This window comes from Oncorhynchus keta, chromosome 28 (assembly GCF_023373465.1).
Source record: "Oncorhynchus keta strain PuntledgeMale-10-30-2019 chromosome 28, Oket_V2, whole genome shotgun sequence".
Taxonomy (NCBI): domain Eukaryota; kingdom Metazoa; phylum Chordata; class Actinopteri; order Salmoniformes; family Salmonidae; genus Oncorhynchus; species Oncorhynchus keta.
Genome location: NC_068448.1, coordinates 61,006,566 through 61,020,772, shown reverse-complemented (window position 1 = coordinate 61,020,772; position 14,207 = coordinate 61,006,566). Strand labels below are relative to the sequence as shown.

The 14,207-nt window shown below is 41.2% G+C and overlaps 1 protein-coding gene across 3 annotated transcripts; it reads left to right on the top strand.

The window, feature by feature from the left end:
• The first annotated feature begins 1,237 nt into the window (after positions 1–1,237).
• Positions 1,238–13,115, top strand: nrros (negative regulator of reactive oxygen species). 3 transcript variants are annotated; one of them, XM_052483376.1, is made up of 4 exons: positions 1,263–1,387; positions 2,926–3,046; positions 4,106–4,323; positions 9,190–13,115. In XM_052483376.1, the coding sequence occupies exons 3-4, from the start codon at positions 4,273–4,275 to the stop codon at positions 11,155–11,157; spliced, it is 2,019 nt and encodes a 672-aa protein (XP_052339336.1). In that variant the 5' UTR covers positions 1,263–1,387; positions 2,926–3,046; positions 4,106–4,272; the 3' UTR covers positions 11,158–13,115. The 3 variants fall into 3 exon arrangements, 2 of the variants coding, with proteins under 2 accessions (XP_035614423.1, XP_052339336.1); XM_035758530.2 differs by lacking the exon at positions 4,106–4,323 and having other exon boundaries at positions 1,238–1,387; XR_008083591.1 differs by lacking the exons at positions 1,263–1,387; positions 2,926–3,046; positions 4,106–4,323 and adding an exon at positions 5,916–6,648 and having other exon boundaries at positions 9,190–9,335.
• Positions 13,116–14,207: the final 1,092 nt, after the last annotated feature.

Here is a 14,207-nt window from a genome sequence, read left to right as displayed (position 1 = left end):
GAATTCAAACCAGGGTGTCTGCAGTGATACCTCTAGCACTGAGATGCAGTGCCTTAGACCTCTGCACCACTCGGGAGCCCATGAGGGATGTCTGTGTTTGTAGTTTCTACTGTGTACAGTTTTTAAAACAGGCATAAATGTGTATTTCTAAATAGGATATTGGAAGAAAAGAGATAAGGCTTAATATTTGAAGGGATGCCAAGCCTATGAAAAATGAATGTCAACTGAATTAATGAATTCAACTGAGCATAAAGCTGGCTTCAGCTGCCAATCACTTAATCAAGTCAGAAATTAGAACGAGAGGAGAGGACTCATTGCATGAAAACGGGAAGGAAGCCCCAACAAATCACCACTGCGATGGCAGCTCCATCACTTCCTGATTCTAATTCCCTATTCTAATTCCAGAACTATGGGAAAATACGACACAAACTACGCTGTAGGCCGCAGAATTAAACGTAATTACCTGTACTTTCTCAGTGTGTGTGTGTGGAGAGAGAGTGCGCATGGGGAGCACCAATTTTAATCTGTTTTGTGGTAAACTCGTATGTCATGGTCAGTAAATTCACAACCAGGTACTATGCTACTGATAAAAAGCCGTGTTTCTCTTCCAATGGTTCATGGTAAATGAGAGGGCTGGTTGAGTATTTACAGTGTAAATGTCAGTATGACGTGTCAAAGTAGCTGAACAAAATACAAAGAATCAACTCGTTCCCTTGGCTGTTGCAAAAGTGTCAGCTAGGCAGGAAGGGTGTGAATGTTTAGTGGTTTCCTCTCTGTAGTATCTGATGTTCAGAAACAGGAGTTGGAGAGTGAGAGGTGAGAATGGGGTTTGTCGGTAGGTTTTTGTAGTAGCCAAGATAAGCCTACACAAACACATGCACACACAAATCATGGTGTGGATTGCAGGTTTCCAATTATACCAGGTTTTTTTTGTGAGAGGATGAAGTGCTTCACATTGCAAAAGTTAAAAAAAAAAAAAACAGAATTCCCAAATAGAAACAGATAGGTTAGAAAGTTGCATTTGATGTAAGTCTATTGTCTGCAAATAACATAAGTTGACACTGATGTACTATGGGCATGCATGAAATGCATCACAAAAAAAATACAGGGAATCTTCTAGTTCCAATGCAATATGTACAGGACATGCATGTCTCTGACCTAGACCTGCGAACCTATATATATAATCTTGCTTGTCCATGTGACTTTGGTTTCCGTTGCTTGCCTGCTTCCGCAAATACTAAAAGCACCGCTCAGCTATGTAGAGAACACACACCGCTCCACATAGATGAGAACCGATTTACAGACCGACGCTGCGTCGAACAAACCAGAGAATATGGTCAGGAGCTCAACCGTCAGTGGCTTGAATAACACACACCAAACCACCAGCGTAAGTAGTAGATGCATGGCGCCTTGTGCACTTGCTCTACCTGTGCGTGACCTATCTACTACACTCAACAGCGTCTGACAAAGTAATGAATGAATAACATCAGCGCAAATGGCACACTTCTCAGTACGTGCTTGTAATATCAGAAAAGAAAGTGTGACTTTGAATGTATTGTCATTCATGCTCTTAAGTCAAGGAATGTTACTTTGTAGCTTAATATCCTTCTCGTTATACAGCCTATGCTAATTCGTTGTATTCCTCAATCTGCTTATAAATTGATAATAAACGATTCGTTTATTTGACTATTAGTTAACGTCTTGTAAAGCATTATACTGTGCATTATCTGTTCAGATATGTAATATGTCAATTCAATATTTTGGATTTATAAGTAGATTTATATATTATTCCTTATTAATGTATTTGATTACTACAGTAGTGGAGAGTTCAAAAGGTAGTCGCACTCAAACCATGATAAGGACTAACCCTGAGGCTGAGATGCAAAAATGATAAAGGCCTACTTAATTTAATCAATGCTCAAAAGAATATGAAGGGTGACAGTGAAATGTGTTAAATAATTGAACATAAAATAACTTACGTTTCAGACAAGCATGTATTAAATTAAGTATGTTATTTTTGCGTCTCAGCCTCCTTGGGTTATTCATGTTCATGGTTTGAGTGCGAATACCTTTTGAACTCTCGGTATATACAGTATTACAGTACAGTATTGATCAGATGTAATGGTTGCAGTATGAAAATAATTAATTGAACGCTTTATCAAGGTTAAAAGATAACGGAGATATACAGCTGTTATTCTGTTTTTATGGTTGAGAGACTGCGTTGGTGTTATATTGTCTGGCATACACTCAGTGGCCAGTTTATTAGGTACAGCCATCTAGTACCAGGTCGGACCCCCTTCCTTGCCCCCAGAACAGCCTGAATTCTCGGTTGCATGAAAACATTGCTTAATCGGTATCAAGGGAACTAATGTGGGCCAGGAAAACATTCCCCACACCATTACACCACCACCACTAGCCTGTACAGTTGACACAAGGCAGGTTGGGGCCATGGACTCATGCTGCTTATGCCAAATCCTGACTGCCATCAGCATGACGCAACAGGAACCGGGATTCGTCAAACCAGGCAATGTTTTTCCACTCCTCAATTGTCCAGTGTTGGCAATCACGTGCCCAATGGAACTGCTTCTTCTTGTTTTCAGCTGATAGCAGTGGAACCCGGTGTGGTCGTCTGCTGCAATAGCCTATCTGTGACAAGGACCGACGAGTTGTGCATTCCAAGATGTTGTTCTGCACACTACTGTTGTACTGTGCCGTTATTTGCCTGTTTGTGGCCCGTCTGGTAACTTGCACTATTCTTGCCATTCTCCTTCAACCTCTCATCAACAAGCTGTTTTCGCCCACAGGACTTCCCGCTGACTGGACATTTTTTGTTTGTCACACCACTGAGTTTGGGAAAACCTGACATAGATTATCTCTCATTTTCTGAGTCTCAGTCGTCTCCTGCTCCCCTTCTCTCCTCCACAGTGAGGATGTTAAGATGCCCATTCAAGGCCTACTCCCTACCCTGGTCTGTCTCACCATCTGGACCCTGTGGAGCCTGCTAATACCTGCCCTCAGCCACCCTCACCACAGCCTCTGCAGACTGGTAAGAGCTACATTTCTTGAACAAGCTTATTAGAGTGTAGAGGGAGAAAATATACACTCTAAAAAGAATATTCCTATAGGCACCTCCAGGGCTTCCTCTAATTGCAACTCCAGTGGAACCCCTAAAGGTGCCTCCTGGAACCTTTTCCCTGAGGAACCTTTTAGGTTTTTAATGATCCTTTAGGAACCTTTTATGTCCCATGTATTCTCTTATGAATAATATAAATAATAATACTATTAATACTAATAATACAAATAACATTGAGTGACACACTTAGTCACAAATGAATTTGATTGACTTTGAAAGTCACAGAAATCCAAATATGCAATCAATAAATAAAGCACAATGCTAACCGTTGACAAACATTCATATTTAATGTGTATCTACAACAAGATAGGAGCCTATACTAATCTGAATCTTGTGAGAAAATACAATAACTATTGTCATCAACAAGACAAATAAAATAAAAACATTTTACTGATAAAAATGATATGTTTAGACACATGGAGAATATTTCACAGGTCAATAATAAAACTCATGGGCATGTATAGCACATTGAATAACATCTTTTCTAAGTAGTTTCTAAATTGTATACGGTGAGGGTCTGAAATTATTGACATCCTTGATGAAGATGAGCAAATGTTTTATACTAATACAATTGCTCAGAGAAAGAGATGAGTTGAAGAACACATTGGGATGAATTTTAGACCATTCCTCCATATAGAATCTTTCTAGATCCTTGATATAATTCGATCTGCCCTTATGGACTGCCCTCTTCAATTCAAACCACAGGTTTTCAACAGGTTTTACATCCGGAGACAGATGGCCTTTGCAAATTTACGTTTATTTTTATGTGTGCTTGGGGTTATTGTCTTGCTTCAAGATGGCCACCATTGTTCCTATACTCATGAATGCAAAGGTAACTGAACTAAATGACTATCGCCTCGTAGCACTGACTTCTGTCCTCATGAAGTGCTTTGAGAGACCAGTCAAGGATCATATCACTTCCACCTGACCTGTCACCCTAGACCCACTTCAATTTGCTTACCGCCCCAATAGGTCCACAGAGGATGCAATCGCCATCACACTGCACACTGCCCTATCCCATCTGGACAAGAGGAATACCTATGTAAGAATTCTGTTCATTGAGTCCAGCTCAGCATTCAACACCATAGTACCCTCCAAGCCCATCATTAAGCTCGAGGCCCTGGTTCTGAACCCCGCCAATGTGCAATTGGGTCCTGGACTTCCTGACAGGCCTCCCACAGGTTGTGAAGGTAGGAAACAACACCTCCACTTCACTGATCCTCAACACTAGTGCCCCACAAGGGTGCGTGCTCAGCCCCCTCCTGTACTCCCTGTTCACCCATGACTGTGTGGCCATGCACGCCTCGAACTCAATCATCACGTTTGCAGACAACACAACAGTAGTAGGCTTGATTACCAACAACGACGAGACAGACTACAGGGAGGAGGTGAGGGCTCTGGGAGTGTGGTGTCAGGAAAATAACCTGTCACCCAACATCAACAAAACAAAGAAGATGATCGTGGACTTCAAGAAACAGAAGAGGGAGCACCCCCCTATCCACATCAACGGGACAGCAGTGGAGAAGGTGGAAAGTTTTAAGTTCCTCGGTGTACATACAGTTGAAGTCGGAAGTTTACATAGACCTTAGCCAAATACATTTAAACTAATTTTTTCACAAATCCAGACATTTAATCACAATAAAAATTCCCTGTCTTAGGTCAGTTAGGATCACCACTTTATTTTAAGAATGTGAAATGTCAGAATAATAGTAGAGTGATTTATTTCAGCTTTTATTTCTTTCATCACATTCCAAGTGGGTCAGAAGTTTGCATACACTCAATTAGTATTTGGCCTTTAAATTGTTTACCTTGGGTCAAACGTTTTGGGTAGCCTTCCCCAAGGTTCCTGCAATAAGTTGGGTGAATTTTGGGCCATTCCTCTTGACAGAGCTGGTGTAACTGATTGGTTGGCCTCCTTGCTCGCATGCACTTTTTTTTAGTTCTGCCCACTAATTGTCTATGAGATTGAGGTCAGGGCTTTGTGATGGCCACTCCAATATCTTGACTTTGTTGTTCTTGAGCCATTTTGCCACAACTTTTGAAGTATGCTTGGTGTCATTGTCCATTTGAAAGACCCATTTGCGACCAAGCTTTTTTTGAGATGTTGCTTCAATATATCCACATAGTTTTCCTGCCACATGATGCCATCTATTTGTGAAGTGCACCAGTCCCTCCTGCAGCAAAGCACCCCCACAACATGATGCTGCCACACCCATGCTTCACGGTTGGGATGGTGTTCTTCGGCTTGCAAGCCTCCCTTTTTCCTCCAAATATAACGATGGTCATTATGGCCAAACAATTCTATTTTTGTTTCATCAGACCAGAGGACATTTCTCCAAAACGTACGATCTTTGTCCCCATGTGCAGTTGCAAACCGTAGTCTGGCTTTTTTATGGCGGTTTTGGAGCAGTGGCTTCTTCCTTGCTGAGTGACCTTTCAGGTTATGTCGATATAGGACCCGTTTTACTGTGGATATAGATACTTTTGTACCTGTTTCTTCCAGCATCTTCACAAGGTCGTTTTACTGCGCTGTTGTTCTGTGATTGATTTGCACTTTTTGCATCCAAGTACGTTCATCTCTCGGAGACAGAACGCGTCTCCTTCCTGAGCGGTATGACGGCTGTGTGGTCCCATGGTGTTTATACTTGCGTATTATTGTTTGTACAGATGAACGTGGTGCCTTCAGGCGTTTGGAAATTGCTCCCAAGGATGAACCAGACTTGTGGAGGTTTTGGCTGATTTCTTTTGATTTCCCCATTAAGCCAAGCAAAGAGGCACTGAGTTTGAAGGTAGGCCTTGAAATACATCCACAGGTACACCTCCAGTTGACTCAAATTATGTCAGTTAGCCTATCAGAAGCTTCTAAAGCCATGACATATTTTTCTGGTGTTTTTTTCCAAGCTTTCCAAGCTGTTGAAAGGCACAGTCAACTGAGTGTATGTAAACATCTGACCCATTGGAATTGTGATAGTGAAATAATCTGTCTGTAAGCAATTGTTGGAAAAATGACTTGTGTCATGCACAAAGTAGATGTCCTAACCGACTTGCCAAAACCATTGTTTGTTTACAAGAAATTTGTAGAGTGGTTAAAAAAAACTAGTTTTAATGACTCCAACTTAATTGTATGTAAACTTCCGACTTCAACTGTATCACTGACAAACTGAAATGTTCCACCGACACAGACAGTGTGGTGAAGAAGGTGCAACAGCGCTTCTTCAACCGCAGGGGGCTGAAGAAATTTGGCTTGTCACCTAAAACCCTCACAAACTTTTACAGATGCACTATTGAGAGCATCCTGTCAGGCTGCATCACCACCTGGTACGGCAACTGCACCACCCACAACCTCAGGGCTCTCCAGAGGGTGGTGCGGTCTGCACAACGCATCACCGGGGCAAACTACCTGCCCTCCAGGACACCTATAGCACCCAATTTCACAGGAAGGCCAAAAAGATCATCAAAGACAACAACCACCCGAGCCACTGCCTGTTCACCCTGCTTGTCATCCAGAAGGCGAGGTCAGTACAGGTGCATCAAAGTTGGGACTGAGAGACTGAAAAACAGCTTCTATCTCAAGGCCATCAGACTGCTAAACAGCCATCACTGGCACAGAGAGGCTGCTGCCTATATACGCAGACTGTAAATCATTGGCCACTTTAAGAAATGGAACACTAGTCACTTTTAATAATGTCACTTTAATAATGTTTACGTATCTTGCATTACTCATCTCGTATGTATACTGTATTCTAAACTATAAACTGTATCTTAGTCTATGCCGATCTGACATTGCTCGTCCATATATTTATATATTCTTAATTCCATTCCTTTACTTAGATTTATGTGTATTAGGTATTTGTTGTGAAATTGTTAGATATGACTTGTTAGATATTGCTGCACTGTCAACTAGAAGCACAAGCATTTTGCTACACCCGCAATAACATCTGCTAAACATGTATGTGGCCAATAAAATGGGATTTTATTTTATTTGGAAGAGCCACTCCTGGCAGAGGCAACCAGCTTTTTGGCTAAAATATCCTGGTGCTGGGTATAGTTCATGATGTCGTTGACCTTTAACAAGGGCCCAAGGACCAGTGGAAGCAAAATAACCCACTAACATCAAAAATCCACCACTATATTTTATGGGTTATTTTCTGCTTATGCAGACACACAACCCAAAACCCAGAACTAGCCAAAAATCTCTATTTTCAAGTCATCCAACAACTGTAAACGGCAGGAGTTTGCTAAACAGCGGTGGCACTTGGATTGGAATTGGTGCTTTGGTCAGATGACATGAAAATAGAGCGCACCAGTGGTGGGTTTGGCGTCAAAATGAGAGTACATGAGAGAAAATGTACACTGTAAAATATGAATGTACCCAGGAAAACCGGCAGCCAAGGGACCCCCCCAATCATACGTTAGCAAAAATGTCTTATTAAGTAACATGAGTAGACTTGGTAGATAGTTTTTCATTATTTTGACCCCCCACATTATAATTGGAAGAGAAAGTGTAAACTCTAATATAGCCTATTAGACAGAAAGGTACTCCAAACACTTTTGCAGCTGTTTAGCCATGTGTTCGCAAAAATGTATGTCCAAGGTAAGGAAACATCCAGCGTCACTTGCTACATTGGTAGACTATTCATGGGTGTGTGAGTGTAATTGGCTCCAATTAGTGTAATTTGCTCAATATTAGGAGTTAAAGGTCCAGTGCAGTCAAAAATGAGATTTCTCTTGTGTTTTATATACACTGAGTGTACAAAACATTAGGAACACCTTTCTGATATTGAGTTGTACCCCCTTTTGCCCTCAGACAGCCTCAATTTGTTGGGGCATGAACTACAAGGTGTAGAAAGCGTTCCATAGATATGCTGGCCCATGTTGACTTCCCACAGTTTTGTCAAGTTGGCTGGATATCCTTTGGGTGGTGAACCATTCTTGATACACAACGGGAATCTGTAAAAATACTGTGAAATTGTGAAAATGATGATAATACCCTTTTAGTGTAAGAGCTGTTTGAAAAGACCGCCTGAAATTTCTGCCTGTTTTGGTGGGAGGGAGTTTTGGCGTTCCATGGTGACATCACCATGCAATGAATTAGTTAATTGACCAATAGGAAAGAGTTCCAAGCCTCTCTGCCAATAATAGCACATTTTCAGTCTTCCTCTCCCCACTCAAACCACTCCCAGACATTCCTAGCAAGATTCTTGCTTGAGAAATTGCTCTTTGCTAAGAATAAATGTTTGATTCTTTTTGACCATTTTAATTTAAAACAATCACAGTAAGGTACTTAATTGTTACCCAGAAATTATTTGATATTGAGATAAATGCGGCTGCATTGGTACTTTAAGAAACAAGTTGACATCATTAGAAATAAGATATCCTCCTCTTTTCTACTGTAGGTATGTAATTCAAAATGATTGCTAGCGATATTCCTTTTTTATGCACTATTTTTGAGGATCCCCTGCAGTTGCTTGGGCTGCGGACCCCCGGTTGAATACCCCTGGTCTCAATGTGTTCTCCAACTCATAAAATATTTCAGAAAAAGGCTCAGTTGTTTTGGAGCCTACAACATAGCTCAGTATTTGAAATAGTTGTTTTATACAGTCATTTTTGTTCATCTCGATCAAGGGTGTCAATCATTTCAGGTCCTACTGTAACTCTCAATGACAATAATAAACATACAATACCGAGTAAAGAAAGTTCCTTCGAAATATGAATTTCAGAGCTTGTGGTTCTCACTGAAAGCTGTGAAAAAGTGCCTCTGATGACATTTCCATAAGAAATGCAGCATACACTCTGGTTTCTGAAGGGAAGAGAGAGCATACGTTACCACAATAGATATAAGCAAAGGTAATTCTATCATGGAAACTGCTGCTACTGCTGGTTCTCAGGGTTTCCGTTCATGCATACATGAAATACTTTTTATACCCTCGTATACTCTCTGGTCTGATTTGTGGTATAATACTTTGCTGTTTTAAAGTATTTTAACATATAAAATGAAGTATTTTAAATTGTATTGATCTCGCATACACTGCATTTCTCTCCCTTTCTCCTTACAGACCCAAAAGATTGCTCTCTGTAGTGATAGTGAGATCTCATCTGTGCCGAGGGACCTACCGGACAACATAGAGGAACTCCACCTGACCCATAACCACATTCAGATGCTACAAGATGACTCCCTCTCCCGCTACATCTCCCTTCGCACTCTAAGCTGTGCAAAAAACCGCTTGGAGACAGTGGGGTCAAAACTCTTTCACAACTCACCTCATCTAGAGAGCCTCAATCTAGCTGCCAATCAACTTCACGTTGGATACCAGGAAACTAGCAGGGCACTGCTCACCCTGTCTAGACTCAAAGTTCTGGATCTGTCAGAAAACCAGCTTACAAACGACATAGCTTCGGTCCTCCTCCAGAATATGACGTCCCTGGAGTACCTCAACCTTTCCAGGAACCTCCTGCTGAGGCTGGACGAAAGTTCTTTCAGCGACCTCCACCAGCTCAGAGAGCTGGACCTGCAGAGGAACATGCTGTTTGAGATCGTTGATGCCTTTGACCACCTGCACAAGCTCCAGAGACTAAACCTGGCCTTCAACCACCTGGCCTGCCTGATGGACTTCGACATGACCCAGCTCGTGGTGCTCAACGCAAGTCACAACAACATTGAGTGGTTCATAGCCAACCAGGACCTCCAGGAAACTTTCCAGCTGGAGACCCTGGATCTCACCAACAACAACCTCCTTTTCTTCCCCTTCCTTCCCATCCAGAGCCGCCTCAGGAACCTCCATCTGTCCCAGAACAGGGTGAGCTTCTACGAACACCTGGCAGACACCGCTGGCTACCCAAACTGGACCAACAGTGTCCAGTTCTTCAACCTGAGGGGCAACGTGACCAATGTCACAGCCCAGCTGTGGGACGAGAGCCTTCACGGTGACATCTCCTCTCTAGACCTGCTGGATCTGAGTGGAAATCAGGTGGGCTACTTCCCCCAAGGGTTTATCAGCAAAATGCCTAGCCTGGTCAGGCTCAGAATGCAGACAAACTGTCTTGAGGTTTTAAATCTAACACTGGAAAAACTTCCAGGGACGTTGTACGAGTTGGATGTGAGCAACAATAGATTGACGGAGCTCCATGCTGACCAAGGTAGTTTAAGTGAGTTAGGAAAACTGAGCTATCTCAATCTGAGCCAGAATGACCTGCAGAGTCTTCCTCCTAGACTGTTCTCCTCTCTCACCAGCATCAGCTCTGTGGATATCAGCTTTAACAGAATTGGCATATGCCCCCTTGAGGAATGGGGCGGGAACAGAGATGGGGGTAACCAATCAGACTGTGTTGTTTGGAGAAACATCATCTCTCTGAGACAGCTCCACCTATCAGGGTGCAACCTGGGGAGACTGCCATCGTCAGCATTCACAGGGACACCTCTAACACACCTGGAGTTGTCTAACAACCCAGAACTCAACATTGGGCCCAGATCGATAGTAGGCCTCAGCAGAACTTTACACCATCTAGGATTGGGAAACACAGGCCTGAGAGACTTTGACTTCTCCCCTTTCCACCACTTAAAGTCTTTGAACATTTCCAGAAACTCTCTTACTCAGCTCCCTGCTTCACTGCAACGCCTTGAGCTGAGGCTGCTGGACCTGAGGGACAACAAACTTAACACTGTCCCCTCAGATCAGGCTAACACATTAGCCTTGAAACTACAGACTGTTTTTCTTAATGGAAACACTTTCAACTGCTGCCAGTTGGACTGGTACAGGACGTTTGAGAGGGCGAAAACGGTCAATATCATCGACCTCTCAGACATTTCATGTCAGGATCTGACACAAAATACACACAAAGTGGTGTTTTTAGACCCTTTAATGTGTGGTGGGAGTGAGGAGGAGTCTGTATACTGGTACATCCTGTTGTTTATTGTACCTGTCCTCTGCCTGGTTGGGATTACTGTCATCTTCCTGCTCACCTTCAGGCCCAGACTGCTTCCCAAGGCCATTAAAAATAAATGCCGGAGGCCCACGTCATACTGACATTTCAGTCACCTTCCCTGTGTTGTGGAAGAAAGGTCAAATGATTAAGACAATGTGGTACATTCTGTCCAAGTGTGATGTTTTGCACATGGGTCGTTCCATGTCATTTCAGAAAGTCATGACGTCCACCATCTCAGATTGTTCTGAAATCGTTTCTGTAGTTAGAAACAGATACGGGGTGGCAGATAGCCTAGTGGTTTGAGCGTTGGACTAGTAACCGAAAGGTTGCAAGATCAAATCCCAGAGCTGACAAGGTAAACATCTGTTGTTCTGCCCCTGAAGAAGGCAGTTAACCCACTGTTCCTAGGCCATCATTGAAAATAAGAATTTGTTCTTAACTGACTTGCCTAGTTAAATAAAGGTTAAGTAAGATAAGCATTCCGGAAACATTATTTTGTTGAAAAATAATTGGATCTCTGAGAAATTTAGCTAATTGATTGCACCCAAATTGACCACTTTAATTTATAGGATTCATTATAATATTCAATAATTATAGTACCAAATTATTTTCTAACAATGAGTAAGACGTGAGAAATCCTCACACCAATCCCAACCCAGCAAAGAGTATATAATATCAGTTCTCTGTGTTTGACAGGTAGTTTGGAGTTGCGGCTCTATTGTTTCTTCATCCTATGTAATGTATTCTCAGTGAATTTGGTTGAATTTGGTTGTTGTTAGGTTACAAAACTAACAAAACCTTTCTCTTGATATTACCATATCCAATGCAAGTCTAATGTACCTATATTAGCATTTTTGCACTTCATATCCAAATAATCTATAAGTCACATCATTTACATTTTTAAATACTTTAGGATGATTTGGAGATGAAGTGTAAAAATGCTAATATAGGTACCAGGATGTAGGATGGGACATACAGTGCCTTCAAAAAGTATTCACATCCTTTGACCTTTCCAAATGTGTAAATACGTATGTAAATGAGATATTTCTGTATTTAATTTTCAATACATTTGCAAAAATGTCTAAAACATGTTTTCACTTTGTCATTGTGGGGTATTGTGTGTAGATGGGTAATTGTTTTAAATATTTAATCCATTTTGAATTCAGTCACAATAAAATGTGGAATAAAGTGAAGGGATATGACTACTTTCTGAAGGCACTGTAAAAGAAAATATCACCAAAATCACTGAGAATACATTACATAAGATGAAGAAACAATACTCAGAACCGCAACTCCATACTACACGTCAGACATAGAGAACTGATACTATATAGTCATTGTTGGGGTGGGATTGGTGTGAGGCGGGGCGTGGGTCCTTGGGTGGCTTTTGACCATGTCTTTGGATTCTTCATGTCTTACTCATTGTTAGAAAAAAGTTTGGTTCAAATCAGATGTAAGGTACTACAGTATATTTATTGAATATTATATGAATCCTATACATTTAAAATGTCCAATTTGGGTGCAGTCAATTAGCTTCATTTTAAAGAGATTAAATGATATTTCAACAAAATATTGTTTCTGGAATGCTTATGTTAACTGTTTGTAACTACAGAAACGATTTCAGAACTGATTTCAGAACAATCTGAGATGGTGCGTGTTGAAATCCTCTTTCTGGTGCTTTTTGAGGTGGAACGATATCAATGCTGTGAAGGAAGAAAACACATTGAAAAAGTAGTAAGCAAGTTGGATCCCAAAAATTGATTTTCACCAAGTCAAAAAGATGTATTATGTTAGAGGTTTCATGATGCTTGTATCTTAACCAAAGTAGATCATTTAAAGATCGTTCTATACATCAGTTTTTGTCTCTATTTGCTTCCATATGAGGTCCAAACCTAACATGAAAGTGCATCCCTGTAGCTCTGTGGGATAATATTGTCAAAATGTTTGCCTTGGGTTAAGTTGAGCTAATGACCATGGGGTAAGTTGAGCAAATTAAAAGTGTTTTCTTCCCATGTCGCTTTTTATAATAAAATAAAGATATATATATATTTTTTGTTGATGCCTGTTTTGCATGTTATTTTGGCATTAATACGTGTCAGATATCAGTTTGCATGTCACATATACAGCTGCATACAAACATGGTCTCCTTTTTGCTTTCTTGAGTAAGGCAGCTCCTAAATGCAGGATTTTCTGCCTAGTTTAGTGCTTTCTGTGGTGGAGGGGCAGCCAGCGGAAAATACAGAGCATGGGGATTAGTAAGTAATCTTCTCTAGTTGCGCCGTGATTGGCTCAGTGTTCTGTCACTCACCGGTACACAATGTCACCGAAAGATCTACAGGGAGAGCTGGAAAGTTCAAGCCCCCTTGGGTACTGCCATAGATTTACATCAGAAGTGCCCATCCAAGAAGGCTCAAGGTCATTGGCCACAGATAAAAGGATGTCAAATCACATTATATCTACCGTAGCTTTGATTGGACTGATCATGTCAGCATTATACTTTCAAAATCGTAGCTAGCAAGCTAGACAAGCACTCATCATCATGATTCATATCAACAATCTACGGGCAAATCCTTTCCAATCCTTGTCATATGAAGAGAAATTATAGATAAAAACGTATCAGTACTTATCAGCCATTGGACATAAACATTACACAACAAGATAAACATTTCAAATTCAACAATGAGTAGTTTGCAAAACAATCAGCTATTGTCCTTCCCCTGCTATTCAGTGGAGAGGGTGTGTGGTCCAAGTCTGGGTTTAAGAGTCTCTTTTCCAAGCTTAAAAGGATTAAAATTCACACGTAACACCATTGGTCAGAAAATGTTGAATATATTGGCCATGCTATCAATACAGCATGACTTCTGCTGCGTTCAAAACAACTGGAAAAACGGAACTGGGAAAACTACCTCAGACTGGAAAAATACATTGAAGTCGGGAACTCGGGCCTCTTTCTAGAGCTCAGACCTGAAGATCACTGATGTCATGATTCAACCTTGTTTTTTTCAGAGTTCCCAGTTGTCTTGAAAGCACCATAAATCCAGAGAATGGCAGACCTTGATGGCAAAGTTTAATGAAAAAATTGGCACACAAAAGTCCAAAAATGTATTCTATGCTGCTGCATAAATGATGTAATATGCCAGGGAGATATGTA

Coding starts and splice junctions, on each gene's coding strand:
- nrros (XM_035758530.2), top strand. CDS start 2,939: ATGCCCATTCAAGGCCTACTCCCTACCCTGGTCTGTCTCACCATCTGG. Junction 3,047..9,189: donor ACCACAGCCTCTGCAGACTG/GTAAGAGCTACA, acceptor TTCTCCTTACAG/ACCCAAAAGATTGCTCTCTG.